An 18,343-nucleotide genomic window follows, 5' to 3' on the forward strand; every position below is an offset into this window, starting at 1 on the left:
CCTAAAATAACAAACAAAACAGATAAAACAATACAAAATTTATCCACCCATCCGACCGCAGTACATGTATTCGCAGAACCTACTTCACTACGGATGAATATTTAAAATATTCAAACTCAACTAACATGCATTGATAATTAATTATATAATAAGAAAAAGTTAGTTAAAGTATATACCTATAATTGCAAGCCCAAATACGCTACACACAAAATTATGCCGAACCCCTACAATATAAAAAAATACAACGAAATTACAAAATTAATTATTTCATTACTTATAACTAGTTATAAAAAATTGTAACAAATTACTTAGTTACTAAATTATACATACATATATATAATCAATTATATCTCACACTATTATCTCAAAAAAATAAAATTATATCACACACTAATTCAATTTTAAAATTTTTATTTCTAAACTAATGAAATCCCTCCAATGTCATTTTATTCACAATAAATATATATTACAAAAAATATATAAAATACAATTACTAAATTTATTTCCATAAAAAAATATACACACACTATATACACACAATATATACACACATTATATACAAATATTCAATAAAATATACAAATACATATATATACTATACATTGAGGTATAAATTATTACCTAATAACCGCAATCCGACGACCACCGTAAAAAATCCCGGCACTATACACATAAAACACAATAATATTACTAATAAAATAAAAAAACTCAAATAATAATTTACAAAAACAAAAAATAAAACAATATACATAATACAAAAAGAATAGAAGCAATATTTATACCTTAAACGAGGTTGAGATTCAAGGATTTCTCAAGAAAAATGGGTGGGCGGATTTCAAACCCAAACTTTACTATTTGGGTTCGGATGACACTGGAAGAGGGTAAAAAATTAAAACTTTTTAGGTGTATGTTATTAAGTATCGAAAATGGAGGATTTTAAAAAAAAAAATGGGCTAAAAAGGTTAAGAAATGGGGGAGATATGGTGGTGAGGAGGGGGCTGCGGCGAGGGTTTTGCTGGGTATATTGCTCTCTGGTTTTGCTGGTTGCTGAGAGAAGTGGGAAGGAAGAAGACGATCGAACATAATATACTCTGAACGACCCTATAGCGTCGGTTCCTTCATAGGGACCGACGACATAGGGTACACGTGTCAGCAAACCGTGTACCCTATGCCGTCGGTTCCTATGCAGGAACCGACGCCATAGGGTCGTTCAGAAAAAAAAATAATATTTAATTTCCAACCGCCTCTAAATGGTATAATGCAATTTTATACCTACGGTTTTTATCAAAAAGCCGCATCTAAATGTCAATTTCGAACATAGCGGGTATTTTCACACCCTTTAATTTCTCTTTTTATAAATGGGGGTGAAAAAACTGCCTCTAAAAACTAACATTGTAGTATTGATCAAACATCATCAAATATTAACATACTGTGAAACTTGAATCACTAATAGTGAAATGATATTACTATTGATCAAGATGAAGCAAAATTGATTCCATAAACGAAATATAACATATCTAAACTTATCAATTTTAGAGAGAGAAGTTTAAACAATTATGAATACTATCGTTGATTAAGATCCATAAACGATTTTCAGGCAAATTACGGTGTCAGTCGAATCAAACCCAGTGAGATCAAATCCAATTTATGGGGCTTGTCTTTAGACAACATCCATAGCAATGATGGAGTTCAAGTGAGCGTGCTCATAGTAAATAATGATGGTATCACAGATATTATTCACAAGGAAGATCTAGAGTACACCGCAAATCTCCTCATAAATCAGACCGTAACAATTTACTGATTTGGTAAAATAATTTATCAAAGACTCAGGAAAGAAAAATTGGCCAACTCAATGAACACAAAAGTTATGACACAAATAATAGGAAAGCCATAGAAGTAATGAAATATTAAGATGTCAGTGATCATTACGAGAAGAAGAAAATATCATCACTGAAGAAAATGGAAAATAAGAGCAAAACATCGAGATGGGAAGAAGAAATTTGAAGAAAACATGAATGTGAAACTTTAACTGCCACAGACAAAAAAAATGGAATTTTAACTGCCACAAACAATATTTTACCAACCACGGCTAACTATACTTATTTTTAATCAATTATTACCACTAAATTTTATTTTTTAAAAAAATATTTACTGTAATAATTAATTTTCCTATTTTGGCATCCTATATATAATATTTTATAACATATTGTTTCATATAATATTGTAGTGCCCAGCACATGATATGGCATCATTCAGATATCAAGAGGTAACAATTAAAGAACAAGCAACAAAGTGATAGAAAGAATATGACAAATTTTTTCACGCCTAAAAGAATAGAAAAAAGGGAAATGGGTTCACGGGTCTGTTTCTATTCAAATTATTAAATAAGTAATTATTTTTATTTTGCAACCCACATCCTGCCAACAAATTCATAATTGACACCACATGCCTTCAAGAATTTCCTCCACCACCACTCTCACTCCCAACAATCGTCTCTCTCTCTTAAACAAATATTTTATCCTACTTACTACATACACAGAACATTTGTAGTAATAGTAAAAAGGGGTTTAATCTTGGACCAAATCATGTTTTGGTTTTGGGGATGTTGTAATGTTGAGAAAATGTTGCTGTTGGTTTTGATAATGTCATTATGTAATGTGGTTTGGTCCGTTTGGACAACTGACGGAGTGAATTTTAATACGGGTACCAGCGCAGTGGCTGCAAAACAGAAAGTGGGAGATTTCTCCAAAGTGGAGGATGCCTCTAATTTTCATATTTACTATGGCCAAACCTTCAAAGTCATCAAAAATGTCGTAGACGGCAAGAGCTACCTTCTCATTCAGGTTCTAACCTTTTTTTTTCTATTTTTTTTTTTTTTTTTGTCTTTTTATCTTTTTCTACTCATTAACTTTTGATATATTTTTGAGCTTATACACATTAAATTTTTTATGATAATTAAATCATTTTTGAGTAAGGTAAAATAATAAGTTTACCCTAATAATTATGATTTTTATTCAAAACATTAACATGGTGCAGAGTAATTCGAGGATGGCATCGAGAACAAAGTACTGCACTCCAAGGATCAAATCTTTCGTCATCCCATTATCCAATTATTCAGTTGACCCCAGTGCTTTTCCAGGTATGAATTTGATAGCTCTCCCATATTACCATTCCTGATATGTTAATGTATGATCTCTTATATTTTTTATTTCTTGTCCTAACTAGCATTGCCCCTTTCTTTTTTCCTCTTTTTTCAGTCTCTTTTTTTGAGGTGAGTTTGCCAACTCAGTTAAGTTTTTTTTTTTTTTTTTTTTTTTTTTTTTTGAGGGAATTAAATTTAAAACGTTATTAAATTTTCTGTTTTTTTTTCTTCTTTTAATGGAATTAACTGAATTATGTAGAAAATTTTGAAATGCAGTTACTTGGTGTAGTGGACAGGCTTAAGGGAATTACTAGCGAGGTGGTTGCATCAGAATGCATAAGAAAATATTACGAAAGTGGAGGGATTCAAATGATAAACGCAAGTGATGGTGATACCCAACAACTTGCACAATTCGGAGCCCATTTCATTGCTGACACTGATCAATCCCAAGCCTGTAATTTTGCTGCTTGTGTTCCTTCCGGAGAGGACACCCCTTTGCAGGTGAAACCCTTTTACAAACCAATAACTAATATTTCTGCAAATGAAATGACTAAACTCTGGAAAAGTGTTTGTCTTATGTTTCAACAACTTTATATGACATTTTTCAGGCTTAATCTTTTTAGGTGAGCTATTTACTCACAGTAGATAATCTCGGGCTTAATATTTTGAATAAAAGTCAAAATTGTTTCTTTCTTTAAAAATTCTTGTTTGCTAAATTAAAGAAATGGAGCTCTAGTTTTGGGTTAATTGTTTCTAAATCTTATTTCAACAAATTTAAAATTAAGTTTAGTTACAAATATAAAATACTAACTGATTCAGGATAAAAGTGAATGAAAATTATAATTTTATAATATTATTTTATTTTATTTTTTTTTATATTACTTACAAACTTAAAATTTTAAATATTTTTGTTACAAGTATCCCTTTAAAAAATTATTTTTTTTATGAGTATTCTAAAATTGGACAGTACTATTGACATAATATTAAATTTAATATATCTAGGCATATTGACTTCTCGAATTTATGGTGAAATTTTGAAGCACTTATAGAAATTAGATGCTTTTATATGGACATGTGAACAACAGAGGGCGGAGTGGATCAAGTTCTTGGGAAGTTTTGTAAACGTTGAGGAAAGAGCCAATCATGTGTACTCCATCGTAAGAATATTTTCAATCAATCTTTCTAATTTACTTTAATATAAATATATATAGATTATGTGTCAATGTATATATTTATTATTTGGAATTATTTTAAAAATACCAAAATCAACCAAAAATTTATGTTCTTTTACGGAATTTTGAATTATTTTTTATTTTTGCAAAAAATTTATTTAACCGTTGTTTATACGATTATTTTTAAAAAATTGTAATTTTCACATAGTGAAAAAAATAATATAATGTTACAATAATGTTAAAACAATTTAAAATCGTAAAAATGTAAATAAAAAAAAAATCATAAAACTGTAAAAAAAAAAATTATTTGTTGATGTATTATGTAAATTTTCTTTATTTTTAAGTCAATACAGAAAAGAAAAGGTGAAACTTTTAAAATTATGGGTTTACACTTATCATTTTTAAATTACGGTCAAATTACTTTTATTTAAAAAAGTCAAAAATTTATGAAAAAAATAAACTTATTAAAAATAAAATTGTAGCATAAATCTATCTTTATTCGAAAATATGGGAAAACAAACCTATAGATTAAAAATTTCTAAAGAGAAATTCATTAAATAAGTTTTTGAAAAAAAAAAAATTATGTGCATGTTTGGCATTATAATAAAAAAATTATTTTTTATTTTTAAAAGACTAATCAGTAATTTTTTTTCCCGAACTTTGACGTGTACTAAATTATGCTCCCTGAACTTTTTTGGCCATTAAAAATTCCCCCTGAACTATTAAAATTGTTAAATTTAAGGACCTTTATCTAATTTTAGTAAAAAAATTCTAACATGGATGGAAGTTCAGGAGGATATTTTAGTACATATTAAAATTTGAGGGGCATGATTTGGTAGATATCAAAGTTTGGGGAGCATATTTTAGCACATAAACAATCACTGAAATAGTAAAATTGAATGAAATTAGATAAAAGTCCTTAAATTTAACAATCTTAATAGTTCAGGGAGAATTTTTAACGGCCAAAAAAGTTTAGGGGGCATAATTTAGTACATGTCAAAATTCGGGGGGAAAAATTACTAATTAGCCTTTTTAAAAATAGAAAATTATTTTTTGAAAATAATTTGATTTGTTTGGCCTTATTTTTTTAAAACAGATTTGAGAAAACAAAGTTACAAAAAAACAAGAATTTTGAAAACTGTTTTAAAAACCAATTCTTTTTTGGTTAATATTGTTTTTAAAAAACATTAACCAAACATAACTTATATTTTAAAAACTGCAAAAATTATTTTTTGTTCTCATTTCTAAAAATAATTTTTTGAAAACAAAAAAAAAAATACAATACCAAACATGCTATATATTTCTCTAACTTATTAAGAAGTCATAAATCATGTAATTTTCACATTAAAAAAACCGAAATAGCAAACTACAGTTTTTGTTTTTTTGTGTAATACTAGTTTTTGAACGTGCGTTGCACGTGTAATATATAGAGTTGAAGATTGTATGTAAAAAAAAAAGAAAAATCATATATTATTATTATGAAGATAAATTATTTAAAAAAATATATAAAGATCGTAGGTATTATCAAAAAATTAATTGAAAGTAAATTATGAATATCAATAATTTGTATCATAAATATATTTGATAATAAATTTTTTAAATAGTTATTACAATTATTATTGATAATATTTTATGTTATATATATATCGAACATATAATTTTAATACAATATGTATTAGAAGACATTAAAATAAAAGAAAAAAAAATACATACTTAGAAAATGGTATAATAATAAAGAATTTTAATAAAGTAATACATTTGATTTGTTCAAAAAATTAAAAAATAATGCATTTGATACTAAACTTTAAAGTAAAATTAGAAATTACACATACATAAAAATTTGATATAATAATAAAAAGTTCCTTCAATTAAAATTAAATATGGTAGAATACAAAATTTTTCTAAACAAAATATATAACACAAAAAATTTACTAAATAGCAACTATCAAAAAGGTAATAGTTACCAACATTACCATTTTTTTTAAACCATCATTACTATGTATAATTCTATTCGAATTTTTTTTATATTTTAAAGAAATTTTTAAGTATCAATTAATTTAAAATATATTAATATTATTTTAATAAATATTATATTAAATTCACATAAGCATATATTAATATTTAGCAAAGATATTTAATATGAAAAACATAATGATAAAGGTAAATTAAAATTACATATTAAGCTAATATATATAATTGTATTAGTTATTTCGAAATTTATTACTATAATTAAAATAATTATTAAATTAAATACACATGAGATATAAACAATAAATAATATGAGATATTATCGGAGAAAGCTATAAATATTAATTAAAAATATGTATTTTTTTCATAATAAAATATACAGATCTATGCTAATATATATTGTAATTATTTATAATTTAATTTGTTCTTCAAAATATGATAATGTTATTAAAAAGGATTTACTTATGGTCTCTAATTATTAAATTACCATATGCATTTTTTCTAAAAAAAAATAATTAATGTGCTCATCTTTAACAGTGTAAATTTAAAAAATGAAGAAAAAAAAAAGATAAATATATGAAAGAGATGAGATGAGGTAGGGCGTGAAAGTCTAACAGTAATTTTTTTATTGTAAGCTATAAATATTAATTAAAAATATGTATTTTTTGTCATGGTAAACATATGCGTATTTAAGTTAATATACACTTCAAAAAAAAAAAAACTTTTGGTAACAATTAAATTTGTGATTAAAATAAAAAAAAAATTGTGAGTTAACATAAATCATCATTCCTACATTAAAGCAATGGGAGTTGTATGGGGAGTTACTTGTTCAGGGTGGAGGTAGAGGAGAAAGGTAGAGAAATTTGTAAAGTTAACGTAATTGAGTCGTTGTTGTATAGTTATGGTGCTTTGCTTTTTTCTTTTCTTTTTATGAAAAAAAAAATTGAGATAATTACATAAGGTAAAAATATAAAAAAAATTACATTTTTACGTTTAATTTTTTATATATATATATTTTTACAATTTTTTATAGAAACAACACGAAAATAACGAGAAAACTACATAAAAGTAACATAAAAATAACATCAAAACAACAACAAAAAATAACATACAGATAATAAAAAATCAACAACAAATTAACAAGAGTACAACATAAAAAAACCGTATTTTATATAAATAAAATCAAAAAAATCGTAAGAATATTTAAAATTCCATGAAACCGTATCTTTGTAAGTTTTTTGTTGTTTTTGTATTTGTGAAATAATTTCAAAAAAAATAATAATTGGGTAAGAGCTAATAATGGGTTTACTTAAGCAACACTAAAAATTGCTCCTATTGTTGATGCTCTTATTTCTAAAAAATCCGTGACTAAAATTATTAGTCACAAAAATTATAATTATTAATAATATATTGTGAGTAAAATTAAATTAATAACAATTTATATTTAAATATTACTTTTTAGTAACAAGTAATTTTGTTTGGACTATTAGTGAAAATATCACTAAAAATAGTATTTTTGGTAGTCATTTAAACATTATTAGTTTTTTTTTTTGGTAATTATTTATAAATTTACTTTCCTCTTTAGAATAAAATTATTTTTATTTAAAGAAATTTATTGTGGTTTCTTATTATTAAATTGCAAAATACATTTAAAAAAAAACTAATATACTGATTTCTTCAATAATGTAGATTCATAAATAAGTTTAAAGAAAAAGAAGAAAATAGTGATAAAATGTAGAATAGATGAGAGAGGGGGTATATAATTATAGAAAGTGTAGTAAATTTTTGATTGTTGAATAATTTTATTGATATATATATAGGTGCATAGAAGGAATAAAAGGTGCAATCCCATTAAACGATTAGTTTTGGTTGACCTTTTCATAAATAGTAATATTTATTGGCTCTTTTAATATATGTAAGATTATTTTATACCTATACATGTTATTATTGGGCTTCAACTCCAATTGTCTAAAGGGATCTTGAAAAATACCAATTTTTTTTTTATCATTTTTACTATTACATTTTTTTATATATATTTTTACTCTATCAAGTTTTCAAAAATACTATGCTAAAGTTTCATAATTACAAAATACTGTGTTTCAGTAAAATTAAAAAAAAAAATTAAAACAACTTAACAAATAACATGAAGACAACTATAAAACAACAAAAAGATAACTACAGGGCAACGCAAAATAACAAAATCAATGCTTTAGTAAGTGTAATATGCAAAATAATATCAAAAGGGTTTTCATTGGACCACATCTAATATTTTTAGGCCTATCCAAATTTGATCCAATTATATATTGAATGTTTAATTTTACCATCCGATCCGATCTAATTAATTTCAGTCATCCAATCGATCCAACATCCATTAGATGTATCCGTTGGTTGTATTTTATATATATTTATTTGTTTAATTTTGGTTTATTCAATATTTTAGACCTAATATTTTTTTGATCGGATCGGATCCATCCAATATTTTAGGTCCAGTATGTATTGGATTCGATTGGATCCATCCAGTCAAACAAAAAAAGAGTAAAATTTTAATGTTAATTTTTATATATACATATATGTTTTACGTATAACAATATAAAATTTAATTACTCATCCAAACTAAATGAAAATATTAATTTGTTCTATTGGATGTTGGATGTATTGGATTTTCGATCACCCCATCTAACATCCGATCCGATCCAATTGGATATTCAAAAACAACATCCAATCTGATCCGATCACAATTGGATATCTAATGTTTGGCGGTCAGTTGTAATTGCATCGGTCGGTTGTCATTGGATTGAATGATTTATGCACACCCCATTATAAACTCATCAACATGTTTTTGTATTAATTACAATTTCTTTTTTTACTTAATTTTGACAACTTGATTTATCTTTTTGTACTACTACATTATTTTTTTTCATAGAATTTGTTGTTAATTACAACTTCATACTTTCAACATTTTTCCCTTTTCCTTTTCCTTTTCGAGTTAGTAGCTGTTAAAATGATAATTTATTTTTTAAAAGTTAAATAAATAAGTACATTAATAATTAAAATAATAAAATTGATTTTAAAATTGGGGTATATAATATAATAGGTAATATATAATTAATATGTCAATATAAACTATTGCACATTGTGTCAATTAAAAAAAAAAGACAAAAAAATCTTATCATTATATTTTAATAAAATGTGTCAAAAATAAATTAAATATATATATTTAAACTACAAAACAACACACATACAAAAACAAAAATTACAGACCATAAAAAAATAACTAAAAAGTACCGTTGAACAAAAATAAATTCTTAAACTCACTTAAAAATAACTAAAAAATAACATAAAAATAACAAAACAAATGCATACATATACAACAAAAAAATTGTACATATTAAACTAAAAATGTACACCATAGAAAATATACATAAACTAAACAACGACTGTACAAAAAAAAAAATACAAAAATAACTATAAAACAACTACAAAACACCTAAAAAATAACATAAAGATAATTATAAAATAACTATAAAATAAATAAAAGACGGGTATAAATGAATAGAAAAATAACAAGATATCAACCTTGTTAAAATATACAAATTATTCATAAATCAACTCGGCATAAACTACAAAACATCTAAAAAAAATACTACTTTTATTAATCATGTAAAAGATAAAAAGATATAAGAGGAGTGCTTAATTTTTTGTAAGATATAAAAAGAGTGTTAAAAAAAATATAAGAAAAAGTGTAAAAGTAAAAGTTAAAGATCATATTTTAGTAAAGGTTAAAAAGAAATTAATTAAGATTTTTTTATAAATTGTGATTAATTAAAGAAAAATAAATAGTTTTGGTGTGAATAATAAGAAAATGTAAAAGAGAGAAAAAACATAATAAATTTTTGTATTGTTTTTTAAAAAAATAATAAAATAAAATTTTGTAAAAAATTAATTAATAAAAAACAGTAAAAATAAAAAAAAAATAAACAAATAGGTAGAAAAAGTATAAATGTAAAAATTTTCTTGTCAAAGTATAAATATAAATTTTAGAGAAAAGTTACTATATGGTGTATATACCACTTATATTTAAGTGAAAATTAGATGAAGTACGAATATGTTTTTCAATCTTTATTTATAATAGTTTAACTTTTTCCTATCTCTCATGGCTTTTTTTTTTTTTTTTTTTTTTTTTTTTTTATGTGTAAGCTTATGTTTCTAAGAGAGAGATTATTTAAAAATTTAAAAATCAACAATACATCTTATACAAAGGTTGAAATTTAATGCAAAGTAAATAAACAAATACTAGTAAAATCAATTAGTAAACTTGAATGTAAGGAGTTTAAGGATAGAAATTACAAACTCCTAATTTTACAAGGATTGGGAGAACTCAAGCTCCGTACATCTTTGATCTTTAAAGCTATGGACCTAGCATTGAGTTCAATTAATGGGCCAAGTTAACGTGTATGACGAGTCCTTAAATAGGGGGATTTTTCCTTAGGGTCTTTCCCAAACTTAATAGTTTTTTTCAACGGGGTATCAACCTCACTAGATTATTGATGTGTCAATCTCACCTAATTTGGTTGTTTACAAAATTGGTATCAACCTCAGTTATACCCAAGTTATTTTTCAATATCGATGTCAACCTCACCTCAATACAATGAATGAATTTTTACATGGTAATATACAAAATACTCTCTCTATAATTAGATGAAATATAATTTAGGAATCTAGAGAGAATTGCAAGTATACTAAAAGAAATAAGAACAAGTTTGGCTTGAGTGTGTGTAAAATTTGATTTTCAAGATATGAGTAAAAACAATTCCTTCAAATTTTCCCACTTCAATAATTGACACTCGTCAACTAACTTAAGCCTGAAAAATCGAAACTCAAACACAAGACATAGAATGAAGATGAAAATATAAAAATATAGAAACTTGAAGAAATATTCAGAGCAACAATGGAGGAAGAAAAATGCTTGTATTTCTTAGAGTGAAGTGTTGCAATTATTTTCCAACCCCCTTTCACTTCTGATAATGGGGCATTTATTGGCTCTAATGGCCTGGCATACAAAGGTGGTCCCAAGGGACAAGGTTATATCTATGGTCTGTATGCAAGAGGTTGTAGATGGTGGTCTTGCACTCTGTACCTTTGTCTGGTGTTAGGTGGTCCCAAATTACAGGGGTAGTGGCCGTTGTGCACCCTTGGCCGGGATATTAGGCCTTGCAGGTGTGGTGCCTCTACTACTCGTACCTCCTTAGCATCAAAACTTGTAGGAGACGTGGTTGTACTCATCTTGCATGCACACCTTCTCCTTGTAATCATACCTTCGTTGCCTTCATCATCAAAACTTGGGAAAAATCTCACTTGGCGTGGTTGTGTCATTGACAAGAGCATGTCTGATTAATGCGCATGCAAATCTTTATCGAGTGGCTTACATGCTACCTTGACCGAGTGACATTAATGCTTGAACATGCTGAGTGACTGGGATGCTTGAGCACGCCGAGTGACTTGCATGCTTGAGCACGCCGAGTGACTTGCATGCTTGAGCACGCCGAGTGACTTGCATGCTTGAGCACGCCAAGTGACTTGCATGCTTGAGCATGTCGAGTGACATGCATGCTTGAGCATAGCGAGTGACAAGCATGCTTGAGCATGCCGAGTGACTTGCATGCTTGATTAATTAATGTGCATGCAAATCTTGGTCGAGTGGCTTACATGCTACCTTGACCGAGTGACATTAATGCTTGAGCATGCTGAGTGACTTAGATGCTTGAGCACGCCATGTGACTTGCATGCTTGAGCATACCGAGTGACTCGCATGCTTGAGCATGTCGAGTGACATGCATGCTTGAGCATGGCGAGTGACAAGCATGCTTGAGCATGCCGAGTGACTTGCATGCTTTAGTGACATGCATGCGTGAGCATGCTGAGTGACATGCATTAGCATGTCGAGTGACTTGCATGCTTGACCATGCCGAGTGACATGCTTTCTTAAGCATGCCGAGTGACATGCATGGTTGGGCATGCCGTGTGACATGCATGCTTAACTTTCTTCAATGTTTAGCCTAGTGACTTTCTTCAATGTTTGGCCGAGTGACTTTCCTCAATGCTTGCCCGAGTGACTTTCCTCAACACTTAGCCGAGTGACTTTCCTCATGCCATGGTCGAGTGACTTTCCTCAACACTTGGCTGAGTGACTTTCCTCAACACTTGGTAGAGTGACTTTCCTCTAAGCTTGGTCGAGTGACTTTTCTCAACACTTGATTGAGTGACTTTCCCCATGCCATGGTCGAGTAACCTTTCTCAAGCCAAGACCAAGTGGCCTTTCTCATGCCATGGCCAAGTGACCTTGTTCAAATCATGGTCGAGTGACCATCCTCAAGCCAAGGCTGAGTGACCTTCCTTAAGCCATGGCCAAGTGACCTTCCTCAAGCCAAGACCAAGTGACCTTCCCTATGCCGTGGTCGAGTCACCTTCCTTAAGCCATGGCCGAGTGACTTTCCTCATGCCATTTACGAGTGGCCTTCCTCATGCCAAGGCTGAGTGACTTTTCTCGGGGCATGTCGGGACACATATGTAGCCATGCGAGATCACACATGTGGGGTACCTCTTTTAGGGTGTCTCTGCTAGTCTTCAGGTTAATGGTCGGCTAATCTCAAGGATTAGCCATGCTAATTTTTAGGATTAACACCCTCACTAGCACTATTTTCATGACATTGACAAATCAAGTGGGATGTCTTCCAGTTCATCCTCTGTGATATCTCTTGCACTCCATTCTTCTTCCCCCTTCCAGGTGCCTTAGATATGGTTGTAAGGGTCCATTTTTTTGTTATTTATCCTTTCTTATTCCCCCTCTAGGTGCCTTAGATATGGTTGTAAGAGGCCCTCTGTTTGCTATTTATTCTCTTTAGCCGCAATTTCCCATATCACTCCATTGACATTCCTCATCCGCGTGCATCAACTTTTGGCTAGTTTTTGACATCCCTTGATGTTTATGTGCACTCCATTAGACGATGGACATTGAAGATCTGATGCAACATAGAGGCCACCCCTTGCATCCTGTGTAGCAATCCTCTCACCATGATTGCATTATATCTAGATACCTCTTTAATCACAATGAAATCCACTCTAAAAGTTCTCCCTACGACTCTTACATTGAGTTTAATTGCTCCCATGGGGTAGACCTAGTTATTCTCAATGGAGAGTACTGGCAAGGTCTCATCTACCCCCATATTAATAAGTGCCTTATAGAATAGTATATATATGTTGATCCTTCCATCTATTAAGATTTTGTCCAAAATACAATCTGAAATTTGTAGTTGGATCACCAAATCATCATCATGCGATAACTTCACTCCTCAAAAGTGATTTTCTATAAAAGTGATTGGTAGAGTTGGAAAATATTCTCTTCAGGAAGAATGTAGTTGACCTTGTGCTGTTGAGCTTAGATCCTCTTTACTCTTTCTATAATTCACTTCTCTTGTCGGGTGATATTTTCGTGGTGAATGGTTGGCTCTGTATTCCCTAGAACCATGGGGATCTGCATCAATATTGTTGCTTTCGCTTTAGATGACGCATGCTCTTCCCACGTTATTTGCCTTATTTTCCCTTCAGTTTTTTCTTCAGTATAAGGTTCTTCAACTCATCTTCCCTGACTCTTTTTTTAATATTGTTGGAGACCTCCTGCCTTGATTATTGATTGTATCTATTTGATTAGTGACCTTGAATCATTAGTGTGATAGCCTACATCATTATGGAAGGCAAAATGTTTTGTCTAACCATTCTCTCAATGGGCACAACAATCCTGTAAGGCTCTTTCTATATTGGTTTGTCTTGATTTTTATGAAAGATCTGAGTATGTTTTGCATTGAGCTTGACTTTAAAATCTGGCTAAATTCTTGACCTCTTCTCAACATATCCCCTTTGATTATGTTCTGGCCTCATGTTAGAGCTTCTATAGCGTTTTTCCCTTGTTCATGGAGGAGGATTACCTTCAGGAAAACTTGAGATCAGAGCAACTCTCTTTTCTTTTTGTCTCTTCTTATTTTCTAGCTTTCCCCATTTTTTTGTTCTTTTTTGTTCTTCATCTCGCTTTTCCATTAGCTCAAAGACTCCTTCACCTCTCTCTATTACTTCTGTAATTGTTTTTAGCTTTGAAAGTATGAGTTGTTCACTTAACAGCGAACAACAAGTTCTTGGTGAAATAGCTTGTCGCGTCTTTTGGAGTTACCTCGCTCACTTGGTACATTATGTCATGAACCTTTGTAAGGACTGGTGGGGATGTTCCCCTTTCTTCTATTCTATATGGTAGAGGTTCTTCCTTTATTTTTTGCTTTTGGTATTTCTTTCAAATTGTGTAGTGAAGTGCTACACAAGTTCATTGAATGAATTAATCAATCAATTCTTCTATTATTTGAACCATAAAGTTGTGGAGAAGGCCTTGTACTTGATTGCTGGATTATTTGTCTCGAATGCAATTTTGTGTTCAAATTGAAGCACATGTTCTAATGGATCGCATACTCTATCGAATAATGCAAAGGTTAGCATTCTGAAGTCTTTAAGCTTCGAATCTTCTATGATTCATCTTGTGAATGGAGATTTTGCTAAGTTTCCAATGTCGCTCTATTTGGGTTGTTTAGCTCGCCTTCTCCAATTTTATCCATGACTTCCTTCATTATCTTTTATTTTCATTATAACAATTGTCATCTTTAGATCGCCCAAGTTCATAATATCGAGATTGGATTGTAATTAATGGAAACTTCTTTGTTATTCTATTTTGCTTGAGATCACACTCTACCTCCTTTTGTTTATTACCATACATTTGGTGAAAGTGTTTTTAAAGTGTTCGCTTTGCGCCAACAATATTTTTGGATATTTGTACGGACGTAGATTTTCCATTTTTTGTAGTGGTTATCCTTTTCTCCTCGAGCAATTTTTTTTTTCTATTTTCAAATGTTTCTGGTTGGTTTCTCCTTTCTTCTCCCATATTGTAGGTGATTTTGGCTACTGCAGTTGCTCTTAAAACCTTTCCTCGCTTCTTAGAGGATCTGTATATCATGTTTCCTCAGCGTCTTGTGATGTTTGAGTTTTATTCATCCTTGCATGCATTTGCCATTTCGTGCATAAACTTCTGCATACACTAAGTGGCGTCTTGATGATGACAATAATTTTTGTCTTGGTCATGTTGATGTCTTTCTTCAACAAGGTGATGTTCTTGTCAAAACTTCTCTTCTATGAGACGTCGTACTTGCTCGTTATGTTTATTCTGCATAGTCATACTTTGGTTTATCTCTTTCATTTCCACTGCCAGAGTAACGATAAGAATAGTGATCCATCTTGCAATATCTCTTTCATTAAAAACTACCGTTTTCTGCGCATTCTCCAACACTTTCATAGATCCCATTCTAGACTGTAGCCTAGTCCTCAACTTTTTGTTCAAATGATTCCCACAGATGGATCTATATATCTTGTTTCCCCAATGTCTTGTGATGTTTGAGTGTTGTTCATCTTTGTACGCCTATGCCATTTCTTGCATAAACTTCTGCAAACACTAAGTCGCATCTTAATGATGCTAATGATTTTTGTCTTGTTCATCTTGATGTCTTTCTTCAACAATGTGATGTTCTTATCAAAGCTTCTCTTCCGTGAGACGTCGTAGTTCCTCGTTAAGTTTGTCCTGCATAGTCATTCTTTGGTTTATCTCTTTTATTTCTACTGCCACTGCAGCGATAAGAATAATGATCTAGATTGACATATCTCCTTCATTTGAAACTACAATTTTCTACACATTTTGCTACGCTTTCTTAGATCCCATTCTAGATTGTAGCCTAGTCCTCAACTTTTTGTTCAAATTATTTCCACAGACAACGCCAGCTGTTGACATTGAAAATTAGCTCAGCAACAAATTTGTATTTCCAATTACAATTCAATACACCAAGATTGATCTAATCAAAGATTACAACTCTACAAAATTACACAATTCCTCCTAAATGAATTGTCGTTCTCTTCTTTCCTTCGATTGGCAGTCACAAGCTCGAGAGTATTTTGGAAATCTGGCAGAGTTTCGACTGGTATGGTATGATCAAGAATCCATATATTTTTTAAATAATGGAGTCTCCTATTTATAGACGAGAATATACGTCGTGCGATTCCTTTTCTCTACTACAATTGGCGGAGCAGCTAGTACACAGAGTTAAGCTGGTGACAAAATATAGAATAACTTGTGTTCAATCTAAGAAGATAACCAAGGCAGAGTCAGTGTGGTTTGAGACATTGTAAAAAAATGAAAAAGATTGTTTATTTTGCAAAATTATTTCTATAGAAAGTACTTTGAGGCTAATTGTAAAGTCTCTTCAGTCTGTAAGAAATAATTTTGGTGTAATGAAGTTTTTTGGTTCATAAAAAAAATAGTATTTGAGAGAATAATATCCAATAATAAATTTTTCTAGGTAAATATTTGTTTTATGATTTATATTATACAAGTAAAAAACAATAAAGCTAGAGATCAAAGAAGATTATCAATAAGTGATTCCCCATATTTGACATATGACAACATGAAAAGCCATGCATAAATTATAAAATGTAATAAGATTTTGGCAGATTTCTTACACATCATAAAAAATAGATGTAAAAACATTAATTATGGAAAATAATTTCAATTTATTATATGTACTCACACATGATTTACTCTTTTGCAGATTAAACAAAATTACTTATGCTTGACTAATGTATCTTCAAGCAGGAAATCGTCGTTCAAACCAATTGTAGCATGGATGGAATATAACAATGTACTCAAAACATACCAGTATAGTATAACTTCCTTACCTAAATCTCTTGTTTATAGATATTGCAAGTGACTTTCAGTGTTAAAAGAAAAACATAAATCTAGCTAATTTATTATATCACATTATCTCTATGAAATAGATATTTTTTTTTTATTATTATTATTAACTTATTATTAGGTTCTAAAATATTTTTTTGTCACTGTAGTTATACTGTATTGGGCTTTCATAATGTCCTATACATAATTTTTGTATGTTGTTTAGTACATCATCCTTTCATTTATTTCAATTACTGCAAATCATGTCGAATTAACCACTTGTTGATCAGATTCATATTCTTTATAGGGACTGTGGTCATTCGCTAAAGAAACATTCAAGTTAAAGGTACCCCTTTTTTCTTTAAACAAAACAAATAGTAATTCATGTATATCAATTTCAAGGTTGTAAATAAACTGTCTTAATTAAATATAGGAAGTAATAATATTTAATGAAGAGAAATAATTGAAAAGAATAGTTTAAACAACTTGTAATACCCTTATTATGCATTTATTATTTTTAATGGTTGATGAACTTCAAATCATTAGTATGTAGAAGACGCAGGAGGGGAGAATGTTGATGACTCTATCAACAAGATCAGCTATAATATTTCCAATTCCGATGATTTGGAACAACTACATGCCATCTTATGTGTAAGTTATATTGTATTACTGTATAGAACGTAAGATATATTTCATTAAAAATATATAATGTCAATGTATGATTATGGCTTTTCAAGTTTATACACACATGACAGAGTAATTATATTTAAGTGATTTTAGATTATAGGGCATGTATATTTTTTTTTTGGAAGAAATACAGCCCATATATTCAATATGTTGTAGAGCCATGAAAAAAAAAGAAGAAAATTAAGTAAAAGAATAGCTCCTAAACATAAAAATATTCATATAACATAATAGTCATTTATAGTCCAGAACATAAAAGTTTATGTAAAAATAAAATTCTGAAATTTATAGGTAATATATAATAAAAATAAACAATAAATTATTATTAGATTAACAGGCAGTGCTACAAAGGTGGGGAAACTATATATATGATGGGAAGGCTTTCCTCGGATCATAACTTTTTAAGCCTTTCCTGAAAACTCATCTGTGACCGTTAATATTAGTTTCTGTGGCCCACTGGGCCTTTATTTTTGGCCCATTTCTCTAGGGTTACTCTTCTTCCCTTCTCTATAAATAGACCATTTGTATTTACATTAAATACTTTTTGGCATTACTGCCGTGTGAGAT

The 18,343-nt window shown here is 29.5% G+C and overlaps 1 protein-coding gene across 2 annotated transcripts in view; it reads left to right on the forward strand.

Moving 5' to 3' along the window:
• Positions 1 to 2,291: 2,291 nt before the first annotated feature.
• LOC115721273 (uncharacterized) overlaps positions 2,292 to 18,343 on the forward strand; it is a 28,343-nt gene continuing 12,291 nt past the window's right edge. The window contains exons 1-8 of one of the 2 annotated variants that reach the window (XM_030650539.2): positions 2,296 to 2,843; positions 3,037 to 3,139; positions 3,258 to 3,271; positions 3,419 to 3,643; positions 4,228 to 4,299; positions 16,971 to 17,060; positions 17,400 to 17,438; positions 17,639 to 17,743. In XM_030650539.2, the coding sequence (XP_030506399.2) occupies positions 2,586 to 2,843; positions 3,037 to 3,139; positions 3,258 to 3,271; positions 3,419 to 3,643; positions 4,228 to 4,299; positions 16,971 to 17,060; positions 17,400 to 17,438; positions 17,639 to 17,743 (906 nt within the window). In that variant the 5' untranslated portion in view covers positions 2,296 to 2,585. Of the gene's footprint in view, positions 2,844 to 3,036; positions 3,140 to 3,257; positions 3,272 to 3,401; positions 3,644 to 4,227; positions 4,300 to 16,970; positions 17,061 to 17,399; positions 17,439 to 17,638; positions 17,744 to 18,343 lie in introns of both variants that reach the window. The other variant, XM_061103796.1, reaches the window with a different exon arrangement.

The sequence above is a fragment of the Cannabis sativa genome, chromosome 9, assembly GCF_029168945.1.
Source record: "Cannabis sativa cultivar Pink pepper isolate KNU-18-1 chromosome 9, ASM2916894v1, whole genome shotgun sequence".
NCBI lineage: Eukaryota > Viridiplantae > Streptophyta > Magnoliopsida > Rosales > Cannabaceae > Cannabis > Cannabis sativa.